This window comes from Myotis brandtii, unplaced genomic scaffold (assembly GCF_000412655.1).
Source record: "Myotis brandtii unplaced genomic scaffold, ASM41265v1 scaffold1257, whole genome shotgun sequence".
Taxonomy (NCBI): domain Eukaryota; kingdom Metazoa; phylum Chordata; class Mammalia; order Chiroptera; family Vespertilionidae; genus Myotis; species Myotis brandtii.
This window is the reverse complement of record NW_005354414.1, coordinates 71,537-89,185: the sequence shown is the minus strand read 5'-3', so window position 1 is coordinate 89,185 and position 17,649 is coordinate 71,537. Positions and strand designations below refer to the sequence as shown.

General features: G+C 40.3%; 1 protein-coding gene across 1 annotated transcript in view; it reads left to right on the top strand.

Moving 5' to 3' along the window:
• Window positions 1-837: 837 nt before the first annotated feature.
• LOC102247012 (guanylate-binding protein 7-like) overlaps window positions 838-17,649 on the top strand; it is a 24,873-nt gene continuing 8,061 nt past the window's right edge. The window contains exons 1-6 of the mRNA XM_014534169.1: window positions 838-1,027; window positions 10,418-10,545; window positions 13,745-13,854; window positions 14,074-14,270; window positions 14,887-15,132; window positions 16,047-16,327. Coding sequence (XP_014389655.1) covers window positions 838-1,027; window positions 10,418-10,545; window positions 13,745-13,854; window positions 14,074-14,270; window positions 14,887-15,132; window positions 16,047-16,327 — 1,152 coding nt within the window. The remainder of the gene's footprint in view (window positions 1,028-10,417; window positions 10,546-13,744; window positions 13,855-14,073; window positions 14,271-14,886; window positions 15,133-16,046; window positions 16,328-17,649) is intronic.

The window sequence follows — 17,649 nt, the reverse complement described above, 5'->3', positions numbered from 1 at the left end:
GCATTCATAACTGTATCTGGGTCCTATAAAGATCTGTTTATGGTGTTTTGAGAGCGAGCCTCATTCTTTGTCTTCTTCCTCTCAAATTCTTCCCTCCTCCAACTGCTACAGCTCCCAGGATTCACTTCATTTGTCCTCCTCAAGGTCACAGAGAACATTTATTAGTCTTTTTCTGAGAGGCCTATTCTGACCACCCTCTATTTAAATTCAGCCCACACTCTGTCCATCCCAGTTCCTGCTTATTTTCTCCTGAGCACTTTCCATCATCTTATGTACATATATGTATGTTGCTTATTTGCTTTCTGTATTGTCTGTCTCCTCCCACTAGAATAGAGCTCCATGAGGCAGGAATTGGTATCCATTTTGTTCACTACTTTATACTGAGCACATAGAACAGTGCCCAGCACATGGTAGGTGCTCAGAGAATGTATGCAGTTAACGAGAAACCAAATCATTCTGGAAGTCCACGTATCTTCTCTGGTCACTACTGCCTCCTGCATGTCCCATTCTCCATCTCCCTAAGCCCAATATGTTAATGTTCTCAAGGCTCCATCATCAGTGTTTTGTTTTGCTCATTCTATTCCTTTTATGCATCACATGGGCAAGGTTGTATTAGGGTTTATTTAAAAATCAATATGATAATGTACATTAGGAATCTGTGCCAGGCTTTGACACATTTGGCTAAATACTTAAGTTTTGGAAGCATACAAAATGTAGGAAACAGATTTATAAGTTCTACGCACAAGAAAGTTGACAAGCATGTGACTTGTATAACCATTAGATATGACTTCTGGATCTTGTGTTGTACGGAATTGTTTCTTTGGGTTACAGCTCACCATGGCCTCTGGATACACTAAGATGGACCCCATCTGTCTGGTGGAAAATCAGAATAATCAGCTGACAGTAAACCCAACAGCACTGGAGATTCTAGACAAGATCTCTCAGCCTGTGGTGGTGGTGGCCATCGCAGGTCTGTATCGGACAGGAAAATCCTACCTGATGAACCGCCTGGCAGGACAGAACCATGGTGAGTGTTGTTCTGGGGCGGGGGCCATTTGCTTGGAGATAGTGATAGCACAGACTCATCATACCTTCTTCAGGGTCATCTTAAAAAGAGAGCCCAACTTCTTCCACTGAAGAAAAATTCTATCTGTCACAAAGAAATAAATATCTTAAACCCCATTGTTACACAAACCCTCACTCTTTGAGCCAGTAACAAGGGGTTCCCCAACTTTATTCAAAGATCCACCCATTATTCTTGATCCCATCCACTCTTCTGCTGAGGAGCTCAGCTCCAGCAATTATTCCCTTGCTTTCTCTCCCATCACTTTTGCCCTAAACTTTAGGGCTTTTTCAAATAGTACACAAATATTATTCATCATGTCCTGTTTTTAAAAGTGATGGAAGGAACAATGAACAACAGTATATTCTATATATCTCATCTCTCAATGGGTGTACCGTCCAATTTTTTGCTTCATTTCTGAATAAAACTTAGCTAAATTATACCCTCTTTTCTTTATCTAGCCTTTTCTAATATGTGAACTGTAACACAGAAGAGTGCACAAAACATACACATATACAAAGTTAATAAATATAAAGTGGTCACCTGTGTAATCACTGTCCATATTAAGAAATAAAACATCACCAGCACCCAAAAGCCCTAGATGTACCCTCTGACACCTCACTAGAGCTCACCAATGTTTTGATTTTCATGCTGCATGCTTTCCCTTTTCCTTTTGATAAGCCGTTTTACAAGCTGTGTATGCATTTGTAAGAATAGCTTGAATATTATATAAAGGGAAGTCCATTCCGGTATGCTTGGGAATCTTGCTTCTTTTGCTCAACAAGCAATTTCTTTTACCTAGTTTATCATATGTATCTGTAATTTATTTTCGCTATTTTATAGTATGCTATTGTGAGAAGATACCATCATTTATTTATCCATTTGTTGTTGATGACATTGTTTTTGTTTCTCAGTTTTTACTTTTATGAGTGATGCTGTCATGAATCTTCTTATTTGTATATCCTGGTGCACATGTACACAAGCTACCTTGTGTGACAGACCCAGAAATAAAATTGCTGGGTCATGAAGTATATATGTGGTCAGCCTTTCTAGGTATTTTTAACAGCTTTCAAACTTTATATGCATTATACTGTATATTTTTATTAGCAGTAATTGAGAATTTTCCGCATCCTCATAAAACTTTGGTAAATGACTTTTAAAATTTGATGATCTGGTGACTGTATAGCTGCATATTATTTGCCTCATTAAAAATAAGTTTGAGCATCTCTCACATATTCATTTTCTTTTTGTATTTTCTATTTCTTGATGTCATTTTTCTTTTCTATTAATTTCTCATTTTTTTTTTTTTTTTAAATTTTTTTTATTGCTTAAAGTATTACAAAGGGTATTACATATGTGTCCTTTTTTTCCCCGCCCTTGACAATCCCCTGGCTTCCCCTACCCCCCAGTGTCTTATGTCCATTGGTTTTGCTTATATGCATGCATACAAGTCCTTCGGTTGATCTCTTACTCCCCTCCCTTCTGCCCCCCAACCCTCTCTGGCCTTCCCACTGCAGTTTGACAATCAGTTTGAGGCAGCTCTGCCTCTGTATCTATTATTGTTCAAAAGTTTGTAATGGTCTTTATTATCCATGAATGAGTGAGATCATGTGGTATTTTTCCTTCATTGACTGGCTTATTTCACTTAGCATAATGCTCTCCAGCTCCATCCATGCCGTTGCAAATTGTAAGAGTTCCTTCTTTTTTACAGCAGCATAGTATTCCATCGTGTAGATGTACCACAGTTTTCTAATCCATTCATCTACTGATGGGCACTTAGGCTGTTTCCAGATCTTAGCTATGGTGAATTGTGCTGCTATGAACATATGGGTGCATATATCCTTTCTGATTGGTGTTTCTGGTTTCTTGGGATATATTCCTAGAAGTGGGATCACAGGGTCAAATGGGAGTTCCATTTCCAGTTTTTTGAGGAAACTCCATACTGTCTTCCATAGTGGCTGCACCAGTCTGCATTCCCACCAGCAGTGCACAAGTGTTCCTTTTTCTCCACATCCTCTCCAGCACTTGTCGTTTGTTGATTTGTTGATGATAGCCATTCTGACAGGTGTGAGATGGTACCTCATTGTTGTTTTGATTTGCATCTCTCGGATGATTAGTGACTTTGAGCATGTTTTCATATGTCTCTTGGCTTTCTGAATGTCCTCTTTTGAAAGGTGTCTATTTAGATCCTTTGCCCATTTTTTGATTGGATTGTTTATCTTCTTTTTGTTAAGTTGTATGAGTTCCCTATAAATTTTGGAGATTAGGCCCTTATCAGATATGACGTTGGCAAATATGTTTTCCCACGCAGTGGGTTTTCTTGTTGTTTTGTTGATGGTTTCTTTTGCTGTGCAGAAGCTTTTTATTTTGATGTAGTCCCATTTGTTCATTTTCTCTTTAGTTTCAACTGCCCTAGGAGCTGTATCAGTGAAGAAATTGCTTTGGCATATGTCTGAGATTTTGTTGCCTTTGGATTCTTCTAGAATTTTTATGGTTTCCTGTCGTACATTTAAGTCCTTTATCCATTTTGAGTTTATTCTTGTGTATGGTGTAAGTTGGTGGTCTAGTTTCATTTTCTTGCATATATCTGTCCAATTTTCCCAACACCATTTATTGAAGAGACTATCTTGGCTCCATTGTATGTTCTTGCCTCCTTTGTCAAATATTAATTGAGCATATTGGTTCGGGCTAATTTCTGGACTCTCTATTCTATTCCACTGATCTATATGTCTGTTCTTGTGCCAGTACCAGGCAGTTTTGAGAACAGTGGCTTTGTAATACAGCTTGATATCTGGCATTGAGATCCCACCTACTTTGTTCTTTCTCAGGATCGCTGCAGCTATTCGGGGTCTTTTTTTATTCCAGATGAATTTTTGGAGAGTTCGTTCTAGATCTTTGAAGTAGGCCATTGGTATTTTAATGGGAAGTGCGTTGAATTTATAGATTGCTTTGGGTAGTATGGACATTTTAATGATGTTGATTCTACCAATCCAAGAACATGGTATGTTCTTCCATCTCTTTATGTCTTCCTCTATCTCTTTTTTCAACGTCCTGTAGTTTTCTGAGTAGAGGTCTTTTACCTCTTTAGTTAAGTTTATTCCTAGGTATCTTAATTTTTTTGGTGCGATGGTAAATGGGATTGTTTTTATAATCTCTCTTTCTGAAAGTTCACTATTGGTGTATAGAAATGCCTCAGATTTCTTGGGGTTAATTTTGTATCCTGCTACATTGCCAAATTCATGTATTAAGTCTAGTAGTTTTTTGATGGAGTCTCTAGGGTTTTGTATGTATAATATCATGTCGTCTGCAAATAAGGACAGTTTTACTTCCTCTTTTCCAATTTGGATGCCTTTTATTTCTTCTTCTTGTCTAATTGCAATGGCTAATACTTCCAGGACTATGTTGAAGAGGAGTGGCGAGAGTGGGCATCCCTGTCTTGTTCCTGTTCTTAGGGGAAATGGTGTTAGTTTTTGTCCATTGAGTATGATGTTGGCTGTGGGCCTGTCATATATGGCTTTTATTATGTTGAGGTATGATCCTTCTATTCCCACCTTGCTGAGAGTTTTTATCAAAAATGGGTGTTGGATTTTGTCGAATGCTTTTTCTGCATCAATTGATATGACCATGTGGTTTTTTTCTTTCAATTTGTTTATGTGATGTATTACGTTTATTGATTTACGGATGTTGTACCATCCTTGCATTCCTGGGATAAATCCTACTTGGTCATGGTGTATGATCTTTCTGATGTACTGTTGGATCCGATTTGCTAAGATTTTGTTGAGGATTTTGGCATCTATGTTCATGAGGGATATTGGCCTGTAATTCTCTTTCATTGTGTTGTCTTTACCTGGTTTTGGTATTAGGGTGATGCTGGCTTCATAGAATGAGCTTGGAAGTGTTCCTTCCTCCTGAATTTTTTGTAGTAGTCTGAGGAGGATAGGTTTTAGTTCTTCCTTGAAAGTTTGGTAAAACTCCCCTGAGAAGCCATCTGGTCCTGGGCTTTTGTTTGCTGGGAGCTTTTTGATGACTGCTTCAATTTCTTCCATAGTTATTGGCCTATTGAGATTTTTAGATTCTTCCTGATTGAGTTTTGGAATGTTGTATTTTCCTAGGAATTTGTCCATTTCCTCCAGGTTGTCTAGTTTGTTGGAGTAGAGCTGTCCATAGTATTGTTTAACAATCATTTGTATTTCTGTGGGGTCTGTTGTTATTTCGCCTCTATCGTTTCTGATTTGGTTTATTTGGGTCCTCTCTCTTTGCTTCTTGGTGAGCCTGGCTAGAGGTTTGTCGATCTTGTTTATCCTTTCAAAGAACCAGCTCTTGGTTTCATTGATTTTCTGTATTGTTTTTTTGGTCTCTATGTCATTTATTTCTGCTCTAATCTTTATTATCTCCTTCCTTCTGCTCACTCTGGGGTTTTCTTGTTGCTCTCTTTCTAATTCTTTGAGTTGAAGAGTTAGATGATTTACTACCATTTTTTCTTGTTTTTTGAGATAGGCCTGTAGAGCTATAAACTTCCCTCTCAGGACTGCTTTCATTGTGTCCCATAGGTTTTGGATTGTTGTGTTTTCATTGTCATTAGTGTCCAGGATGTTTTTAATTTCTTCTTTGATGTCATTGGTAACCCAATCAATATTTAATAACATGCTATTCAGCTTCCAAGTGTTTGAGTATTTTGGGTTGTTTTTATTGTAGTTTATTTCTAACATTATGCCATCGTGGTCTGAGAAGAAGCTTTTTATGATTTCAATCTTCTTGAATTTGTGGAGACTTTGCTTGTGACCCAATATGTGGTCTATTTTTGAATATGTCCCATGAGCACCTGAGAGGAATGTATATTCCATGGCTTTGGGGTGAAGTGTTCTGAAGATGTCAATTAAGTCCATCTGATCTAGTGAGTCATTTAGGATTGCTGTTTCTTTGCTGATTGTTTGTCTAGCGGGCTTATCCAGTGGTGTCAGTGGTGTATTAAAGTCCCCTACTATGATTGTATTGTTGTCGATCTCTCCTTTGATATCTTCCAGGAGTTTTTTTATGTATTTGGGTGCTCCTGCATTGGGTGCATATATGTTTACCAGGGTTATATCTTCTTGTTGTATTGATCCCTTTAGTATTATGAAGTGGCCTTCCTTATCTCTTGTTATGGCCTTCACTTTGAGGTCTATTTTGTCTGATATAAGTATTGCTACCCCAGCTTTCTTTTCCTTTCCATTTGCCTGAAAGATATTTTTCCATCCCTTCACTTTCAGTCTGTGTGAGTCCCTTCTAATGAGGTGGGTCTCTTGTAGACAGCAGATGTATGGGTCATGTTTTTTTATCCATTCAGCCACTCGATGTCTTTTGGTTGGAGCATTTAGTCCGTTTACGTTTAAAGTTATTATTGAAAGGTACTTGTTTGTAGCCATTTCTTTTTTTGTGTGGCTGTTTTCTTTCTGAGCTTTTTATTTCTTCTTTTTACACCAGTCCCTTTAGCATTTCTTGCATTGCTGGCTTGGTGGTGATAAACTCCCTTAGCCTTTTTTTGTCTGTGAAGCTTCTTATTTCCCCTTCAATTTTGAATGATAGCCTTGCTGGATAGAGTATTCTTGGGTTCAGTCCTTTGCTTTGCATCACTTTGTAAATTTCTGTCCATTCTTTTCTGGCCTGATGTGTTTCTGTTGAGAAATCATTTGATAATCTAATGGGAGATCCCTTGTATGTAACTTTCCGTCTCTCTCTTGCAGCCTGTAAGATTCTCTCTTTGTCCTGAACATTTGCCATGGTAATTATGATGTGTCTTGGTGTGGGTCTTTTCGGGTTCACCTTGTTTGGGACTCTCTGTGCTTGTGTGACTTTTTTCTTCCCCACCTCAGGGAAGTTTTCTGATATTATTTCTTCGAGTAGGTTTTCTAATCCTTGTTCATCTTTCTGTTGTTCTGGCACCCCTATTATTCGTATGTTGTTTCGTTTCATGTTGTCCCAAAGCTCCCTTAGGCTCTCCTCCTGTCTTTTAATTTTTTTCTCCAATTGCAGTACAGTTTGGGTGTGTTTTGCTTCCTTGTCTTCTAATTCACTAATTCGGTCCTCCGCTTCTCCTAGTCTACTGTTGATGCTTTCAATGGTGTTTTTTATTGCAGCTATATCGCTCTTCATTTCTTCTTGGGTCTTGCATAAGTTATTGATTTTTTCATCTGTTTCTTCTTGCTTCTTGCATAAGTAGTTGATTTTTTCCTCCATCCGGTTTATGCACGCTAGGACCCTTATTCTGAATTCTTTTTCTGTCATGTTGCATGCCTCTGTCTCACTTAGCTGCTTTTCTGGCGAGTCCTCCTTTTCTTTCCTTTGGGGGTTTCTTTGCCTACCCATGTTTGATCTCACTGACATATCTAGATGTTGAGTCGTTCAGTGGCTGCTCCCTGGGTGGCAGTGGCTCCTTGGGCTGTGGTTGCTCCTTGGGTGGTTGCGGTAGCAGCTGCTCCTCAGTTGGCAGCAGCTCCTCTGGTGGGTGTTGTTCACAGCTGTGGTGGCTCTTCTGGCTGGTGGAATTTCTCATTTTTTATTCTTACTGATTTTAGAGCAATCTGCCTATATCCTGTAACTCATTTCTCTCTATGAAAATCACATACAATTTTTATTCTCCAATGTCTTCCTTTGTGTCTCACTAGCTCAGCACCATCTTATATAATAAAGAGGTAATATGCAAATTAACCCTCACACCATCACAAGATGGTTGCGTCCACAGTGGAGGCAGGGTTCCCATAACCCAAGAAGGCTGCGCCCACAGCAGAGACAGGATTCCCTTAACGAGCAATCAGCAGGGACCTGAGGCTGCATGGTGCCAGGCTGGGCTGGGGAATCTGAGGCTGTGCCTCCCACCCAGTAGGGCTTTAGTGGGGACCTGAGGCTACGCACCCTGGCACTGGGCTGGAGTACCTGAGGCCGGGCTTTTCAGAGGACCTCTACGCATGCCCTCCACTCCGGAGCTGGGCCGGGAACCCACAGGCTGCCTCCTTCTCCTCGGGCTGGGGGGCCTGAGGCTGCACCACCTGCCTGGCGGTGCTTGCCAGGAGACCTCAGGCCACACCCCCACCTGGTGGGGCTTGATGGGGGATCTGAGGCTGCCCCCCCCCTGCCCAGCAGGGCTTGATGGGGGTGAGGCCGGCTGGGTCTGGATCTCACCCAATGGTGGTGGGGCCGGCCAGGTGTGGGTCTCGCGTGATTTCGTAGCTTAAGGAGATGGTCAGGAATTTGACTCTGGGTACTGCAGCAAGCCCCAGAATCTGACAGGAGGAAGATTTTCATATACATTTTACTAATTTTCTTTCATCTCTGATACTTCTGTTATAGAGAAAGGAAAAATAGCAATGTTAAAATATTTCCTCTAATTAATTCCCTTTTAATGTGCATAAATTTTGTACACCAGGCCACTAGTTATGCCATAAACTTCAATACACTGAACTCCAAATATTCCTAGAAATATTTCTCATTGTCTTGGAGACATTGTCACTATGTCTCTTTCTTTCAGTCTCACCCCTTCTTTCCCTTTTCTTCCCTTTTCCTTTTTGCTTCACAATCTTTCAATTTCCTTCCAGCAAAACATTTTGTCTTGATCTTTGTTGTAAATAAATTCTGAGCCACCCATCAGGGGGAACACTTTTCCTTGCCTATCTTAAATTAACTGATAGGCTTTTTAAGGATTAAAAGGTTTGAGAACCCTAAGAGAGAGAGAGGGAGAGAGAGAGAGAGAGAGAGAGAGAGAGAGATGTCTGTTGAGGAATTTCAACACCATCATTTTAATTCTACTCAAGACAACACCAGGCAATAACGAGTTGATATTTCATTGACTGTGGAAGTCCCAACCCTCAAAATATGTTAACACACATAGTTATAGTCAATAATATTGTAATAACTATGTATAGTGCCAAATGAGTCCTTGTAATATCAGTGGGAACACTTTGCAAAGTATATGATTATCTAACCACTATGCTGTACAACTAAAACTCATACAAAATAATGTTGAAAGTAAACTGTAAATGGAAAAACAACAACACCTGAATTTTTACTCCACCACCCAAATCATACAAAAGAAAAAAAAACAAAAAAGAAGGTTTCGTGTCCAATCAAGATACAGGAGCAAGACCAGATCTCTAAGCTCTCCCCTTGTTGATAACTTTCTTTGAGGAATTTTTAACTCATAACTAAGAATGATAATCTCCAATTACACCCACCTTTTCTCACTGGGAGAACTGGGAGTTCAGATTACTCTGTATTAATAAGCATGCAATCAAATTCTATCACAATGTAGAAGAATGCAGGCCATCTCAGGCTTTATACCCTCTCTGTGGAAAACTCACTGGGTGTAGAAATAGAATGGCCTGAGTGAAGCTGAACCAACCTCCCCTACCCCTTCCATCATGTCCATTTCTAGTGCCCATTGAAGGAAACATTGGCCTATGGCAGATGTTAACAATGTTGAACTGTTGGACAAGATATATCACATACAGGTTCTTGGGCATATCCCTCACATGCTCCCCACCTGTAGGTTTACTAGTAAGGCTTTGAAAGAGGAGCAACCATGTTTCACTGGTCTTTTCTGCCTTCACTTCCATCTCCACCTGACACAGTGAAAAAACCCTCCTCATTTCCTTGTAGAAATGAAAAGAAATGAGAAAAATGCAGGAGTGAAAGGGGGAAAAAATTCAAGAAAGATGATTATCAACCCAGTTCCTGGCAGGACACAAAAGAACCTGTCAAGGGGTAACTAAAGAGTGTTTAATAGAGGGATTCATACAAGTGTATAAGCAGGTCACAGAGAACTAATTAGAGATGAGGAAGCACCCAGAGGGTGGCAATAGCAATGGCCAGGTAACTATAGTCACTCCTATATCAAGCAAAAAGTGAAACCAGAATGTGGCAAAGACCAGCACTTTGTGATGGAGTTAAATGAAAGGGCTGTGACCCACCATAGAGGAACTGAGGCACTGGGACACTGTGACTCACTAAGGGGTAAGCAAGGGAACATATGCCTGACTTCTAGTCTCATGCTGGTGCCTCCCACTGGTGGAAATCTACCAGAATCTGAAGGACAAGGGAGCTCTTTAGTGTCAAAAAAATATAAAGGTCAATAGAGGTTATATTAATTCTGTAATGTGACATATATCAAGCCATTGATAGTATGGAGTGAATAGGAAATACAAAGTGTTTTTTGAGAAGGTCTATAACATGGATAAAGGTTGGATAGGCTGTCCTTGCTGAAATGAAAGCAAACTTCACCCACCCTGGCACTCACATTCCCATAGTTTTAACCAATGTAATCTATGAGAAGCCTGGACTATCAGCTGTTACTTTATAATGCTTTCTCCTCTTCCTTTGCAGGTTTCTCTTTGGGCTCCACAGTGAGGTCTGAAACCAAGGGCATCTGGATGTGGTGTGTACCACACCCCTTGAAGCCCAACAATACTCTGGTCCTTCTGGACACTGAGGGTCTGGGCGATGTGGAAAAGGTAAGGAAAAGTCTTTTTTGTTCTTGATAATCCACTTACATTTTAATTTTCCACCTTAATTCACCTTCTATGACCTATTCCTTTAAACTACAAATCTAATTAAGAATAACGAGGTTTAATTATGTTTCTTGAAAATTCAATATTTTCTTTATTAGGCTTATAACTTCTTATTTTTATACTTGGTTGAAAGTTACAATACAACAAATACTTATTGGGCATCTAAATTCTAGGATTTTGTGTTAAGTACTACAGATATGCACAACTGAGGAAAAGGCCCAGAGCCTAGTTGGAAGATAAGAAATAAGCAGTGTTATCAATATAGTGTACCATGGATACAAGGAGTGACATATTTATTCAGGATTCAGGATAAGAAAACATCCTGGAAGAAGTTATAATTATGAGATCAATGCACTCCAATATTTAAGGTGTGTGAGGTTTATGGTCTTGAGTGTAGGTAACATAAAAATGGGGTTTCAGTAGAATAACATATGTAATCTCCAAAAACACTTGTCACATTAATAAAACATTTTATTCCAAGTATCTGAGCTTTAGAGATGAATTCCTCCCTGATTTCTATAAATTCAGATGCTAGAGACCCAAAACACAAGCATTGTAAATGAGATATTTTTAGGTAATCTGTATTTACTGTATTAGTTGTGGTCAATCTGTGCCCTTATTTGTATTAGCCAGAGTCTAAAGTTAAAGTTCCAGCAGTGGATCTTTGGCTTCCTTTACTACAAAAAGAGAAGTGGCAGGAATTAAATTCTGAATTTGAACATTGACTTTTTTATTGAAATTATTGAGGTGACACTGGTTAACAGAGTTATACAGGTTTCAGGAGCCAAATTATACAACACATTATCTGTATATTATATTGTGTGTTTGCCACCCAAAATCAAATCTCTGTCTATCACCATTTATCCCTCCTTTACGCTCCCCCAACTTCTCCCACCTAGCATTCACCCCTACCCCTAGCATTCACCAAACTGTTCCCCTGTACATGAAGCCTTTCTTTTCTTTTTCTCAATACCTCTAGCTTCAGCCCCAAACCCCACATCCACCTCCAACAGTTGTCAGCCTGCTTTCTATGAGCCTGCCTCTATGGTACTTGTTGGTTCATTAGATTTCACATAAGAGTAAAATCATATGACACTTTTCTTTCTCTGAATGGCTTATTTCACTTTGCATAATTCAGGTTTAAAGTACTCAATAATCACATCAGCATAAGCCCAAGATGGTCTACTGATTGCTAACAGATTGTGGTTTATATAATCCTTCTTGTTTTTAGCTAATTACATTTGTAAAGGAGCCAAAACATGACTGTCAACTGATAGCAGCAGAAATACTTGCTGTCCTTGCAACTCTAGTGTTTTTAGCAATATCCAATTCAAGTTCATAGTTACTCATGATTTACCCTGAATGTTATGTTCAGCCTCATCATCTATTCCTACCACATACATAACCACTACTTCAATCAAATAAAATAACAGGTAGTACCTTTGTATGAACACACTTTTTAACAATTCTGATTGGCTTCTACATGGTCTCTTTCTCTCCACAATTCCACATTCTGTCCATTCTTTAAAGAAAAGTCCTGTTACTTTCAACTAATGAGATTGAATCTCATTCAGACATAATTCCTTCTTGCCCTGTAATCACAGCGTAATTTTTCTGTGTTTAGCATTCCTCCTTTGCCTTTTATGTTATAACACTAGTGGCCCGGTGCACGAAATTCATGCACATTAAAAGGGAATTAATTAGAGCAGTGGTTCTCAACCTTCTTAATGCTGTGACCCTTTAATACAGTTCTTCATGTTGTGGTGACCCCCAACCATACAATTATTTTTGTTGCTACTTCATAACTGTAATTTTGCTACTGTTTATGAATTGTAATGTAAATATCTGATATGCAGAATGTATTTAGGCAACCCCTGTGAAAGGATCATTTGACCCCCAAAGGGGTCATGACCCACAGGTTGAGAACTGCTGAATTAGAGGAAATACTTTAATATTGCGATTTGCCCTTTCTCTATAATAGAAGTGACCGGGATGAAAGAAAATTAGTAAAATGTATATGAAAATCTCCCTCCTATCAGAGTCTGCAGGACCCAGAATCCAGTCCCTGCATACCCGAGGCACCTCAAAATCACGTGAGACCCAGACCCAGTCAGTCCCACCCACGTTGGGCGAGATCAAGACCTAGCTGGCCCCAACCCTGTCAAGACCTGCCAGGTGGGGGGTAGAGCCTCAGCTCCCCCAGTACCCTGGCCTGGTGACAGGGTGGGGTGCGCTGCCTGAGGTCCCCCAGCCAGGGCCAGGGGGAGCACCTTGAGGTCCCCTGGCCCAGGCCAGGGGGTGCAGCGTGAGGTCCCCATCAAGCCCCGCCAGGTGGGGGGCACAGCCTCAGGTCCCCCAGCCCAGTGCTGAGACAGGGGAGAGGCCTCAGGTCCCCCGGCCTGGTGCCAGGCATGGAGCATGGCCTGAGGTCCCCTGGCCTAGTGCTGGGGCTGGGGGCGCAGCCTGAAGTGCCCTGTCAAGCCCCACCAGGCGGGGGACACAGCCTAAGGTCCCTGCTGATTGCTTGTTAAGGTTCGTTATCGGAACTTGGCCTCCACTGTGGGCACATCCATCTTGACGGTTATGGCATGATGGTCAATTTGCATATTCCCTCTTTATTAGATAAGATTGGGTTGCACTCCTGGCAGAGTTGGTCACCTTGGATGCATTTACATGTTGCCATGTATATTTGTACCTCCAACAAGTCATCGCTGGAGATCAGAGATTGCCCTATGAAACTTTACATCCACAAAACTAAATGCAGTATCTGGCATTTTTTAAATGCACAATGAGAAGTTGGTGAATTTAATTCAGTGGCATTTGTGTCATCAGTAAGTTCATGGTCAAGAGAAAGTTGCAAAGAAATCATTACCCAATTGTCATTGATACTTCTATGTTCTGAGAACTGTTTTAAACATTTGACACATGTACAGTGTCATTCACTTCTTTTAATTGCTCAAGAACTCAGACCTTGAGAGGAGTCAATGTGAATACCCAAAAATGAGGTTTGAATTTACCACTGTCTTCACAGTGTATGTTATTTACCCTACTGTTCAGTTATAGTAAAACTGACCTAGTGCATGAACAACTGAACCAGTGAGTAAATTATAGACACTTCAGTCCCCTTTTGTGCACTTTCTAGGGTGACTCAAAAAATGACTCATGGATCTTTGCCCTGGCTGTGCTTCTGAGCAGCATGTTTGTCTACAACAGCATGAGCACCATCAACCACCAGGCCCTGGAGCAGCTGCAGTATCCTTCCAGGAACCAAACCACCATGTGTCATGGAGTCTATGAGAATGAAATTGAGACTATTTTGTCATTGTTTTTGTTGTTTGTTCCTCATGTCCTAACGATGTTTGAGGAGAAAAAGGGACAGAGGGTGAATAGGAATGTTCATAACAATTATTTCCGTGTGAGATCTGGAAATTTTGGTGGGGAGCACTTCTCATTCCTTAGCTAAGATCCCAGCTATGTGACTGAACTAACCAAGCTAATCAGGACAAAGTCCTCTCCAAGCTCTGGTGAAGTAGATGACTCAGCCGAGTTTAGGAGTTTCTTTCCAGACTTTGTTTGGGTTGTACGGGATTTCATGCTGGAGCTGAAGTTAGATGGACGTACTATCACTGAAGATGAGTACCTGGAGAATGCCTTGAACTTGGTTCCAGGTATCAGAGAATGGTCTGGGTGGTGGAGGTGTAACATTTGATTCTTACTTTAGAACTCACATTATATTTCTGACCAGTGGACTATAATATAAATTCTATATTGCAATCTCTGACCTCCAGATTTGATTTACAGGGGTTTAAAATCACATGGATTGTCTGTCCTCCACATGGTATTTTTCCTAACAATATCATAAATTTTCATATATCTACCAAGAAACATTTGTCTTTATTTTAGAACCCATATTATATTTCTGACATTAGGACTATAATATCAAATGTATTTTTGATAATGTTGGGGATTAATCTATCACTCAAAAATATCTAATAAATATTCAAGCATTGGACACCAGGGGAAAATCATAAGTTCCTTCACATGGAATGAATACCTCCTCTTCTTTCTCAGAAGTACTGCTTTTATTCTTGGTTCTGGACAAAAAAATAAAAAAAAATTCTAAGTTTTAGTGAGATTAGCATTAGATTGATTTTCATGAGTAAATAAATGGAGGTATGCAAACACCAAAGTTGCAGTGATGCAAAGACCCTTTGAAATGAAAATCATCAATGTCCTTGCCTAAAGACTGTCTCACCAATCACTGCTCTTTTTTCTTCTCTACAGGCGAGGATCCCCAAATCCAGAAGTCCAACATGCCTAGAGAGTATATCAGGAAGTTCTTTCCAAAGCAAAAGTGCTTTACCTTTGACCGGCCTACAAATGACAAAAAGTTATTACTCCATATGGAGGAGGTGTCAGAAAACCAACTAGACTGCAGTTTCCAGGAGCAATCCAAAAATTTCTGTAACTATATCTTCACAGAAGCAAAAACCAAGACCCTCAGAGAGGGAATCATTGTCACTGGAAATCGTGAGTCTCCCTTGTTATAACATGTTTCTCTGCAGTTCAATGTGTGTGATTGTACTGAGAGTTTTTCAGCAGTTTTGTTTCCTTCTCTATGTGATGTGGAAAAGCACACACACACATGTATTTTTTTCCACTGAAGTTTCCCTATTTGGAGAATTATTGAAGCCTATTGTACCTCATGAGACTAACACACTAATGACATAAGCACAAGCTGCTGTTAAAGAGAGGAATGTGCATGATGATAGGACCAATGAGATGAGTGTGTCTTGATGAAGATACACAAGATATCTCATAAGTTTACACCAGTTTGGATGACATATATAACAGAATATAAATCTTTGAAAGCTAATTAGAGTTTGAGAAGACATTTTAATTATAGCCTTATGTGCAGGGCTATAATTCATGGATATACCACCTGGGAAGACATACAGTAACCGGGACTGAGATGGGCTCTTGCATGACTTAATATTTGAGTCACAATCCTGAAATTCATGATGATTTTTTTTATTGGGTCTCAAATTTTCATTGAAAATTTTTGCCCACAAATTATCTACATTACCTACCTGTAAAATAAACTCTCTTTAATGTTATTTCAATTGGAAAATGGTTATAGGAAACCCTTGAACATATTGGTTGAAATAATTAAGTTTATATTATCATGTGTTCAATGTCAGAACCATAAAAGAGAGAGTGAATAGGAGACACCATGATGTTGTTATAAGGAAGTAGATTTATAAAAGTAAAGGATGAGGGGACAAGAATGAGGACAAGGAGGAAGATGGGGAGGAAAAAAAGAAAGAGAAAACAAAATTTCGTTTCAATAAACTTTTTGTGATTTTTAGAATGCTGACCTCTAAACTTGTGAAACAGTGAGAAAGAACTTCCTGTCCATTCCCTAAATATCATATGTCATTCAGGGCTGGGGTCTCTTGCAAAGGCCTATGTAGATGCCATCAACAGTGGAGCAGTACCTTGTTTGGAAAATGCAGTGTTAACTCTGGCTGAACGTGAGAACTCAGCAGCCATGCAGAAGGCAGCCGACCACTACAGCGAGCAGATGGCCCAAAGAGTGAGCTTCCCCACAGACACTCTGCAGGAACTGCTGGACCTACACACAGCCTGTGAAAAGGAAGCGATTGCAATCTTCATGGAGCACTCCTTCAAGGATGACAACCAGGTGTTCCGAAAGAAACTCTTGGTAAATATGTCTTACCATAGATCCTTCCTAATTCCTGTTCTTCTAGATTGATGCCTAGACATCCCCTTTTGAACCATAGTTCATGTGTTCTCCACTGTAAAAGAAGTTTGGATTCATGTGATAACAAATCTATAGTCTACAATTCATCCTTTTTCTGAAAGATTAGCTCTTTATTTCTATTAGGGCCAAACAAATTAACATGTGCTTATTAGCAGTTTACAAAAACACAAAATTTATTAGTTCACAATTCTTCAGGTGAGTTTTTAGCACAAGGTGTATGGTACTCTGCTCTGTGTACCAAAAGCTGAAAACAAAATTTATATATTATACACCTGAAACTAATATCCTATATAATAAAACCCTAATAAGCAAATCGACTGAACGGCTGAATGACTGATGGGATAACTGGTCGATATGATGTGCACTGACCACCAGGGGGCAGACGCTCAATGCAAGAGGTCCTCCGTGGTCATTTGTTTGCTCCCACAGGGGGAGCACTGCTTGGCCAGGCTCATGGCTGGTGAGTGCAGCAGTAGTGGTGGATGCCTCTCCCGCTTCTGCTGCAGTTGAGCGGTTAGGAGAGAGGAGTCCCAGGCTGTGACAGCCCCCGACTGTGAGAAGGATGTCTCACTGCTGGCTTAGGCCCGATTCGAGAGGGTGTAGGCCAATCTGAGGGATCCCTCACCAATGCATGAATTTCATATAAAAGGTTAAGTGACTGACTTTACATACATCCAACCGTACGACTGACTGATGTGCGGTATATATGACACACACTTGCAATCTATACTATCTAATAATAGACAAACATGGTAATTAACCATACCTCTGACATGCTTCCCATTGGCTAATCAGGGCGATATGCAAATTAACTGCCAACCAAGATGGCGGCTGGCCCGGGCAGCTCTGAAGCAAACAGGAGGCTTGCTTGCTCCAGTGAAGGAGGAAGCCAAGGTTCCCCACCTGCCGCTGCTGGGTTCTGAGCTTGCACTCTAAGAAAAAATGTTGCAATTATAGAAGCTAAACAAACCCCAGAAACCTGCTTTCAGCCATCAGAGCTGGAGGTGCAATAGTGTTTCAATTATACAAGCCAAACAAACCCAGATACATGCTTTCAGCAGCCGATGTCTCAGAGCTGGAGCTGAGCCTCAGAGCTAAAGCCAGGTCTCAGATCCAGTGACAGCCATAAAAGGTAAATAAATCCCAGAATAAAAAAGAAAAAAGAAAAAAAGGAGAGGTTGGGAGCTTCAGTCACCCGCCAACCTGAAAACGGCCCTCAGCCTCTCACCCAGACTGGCCAGGCACCCCAGTGGGGACCCCCA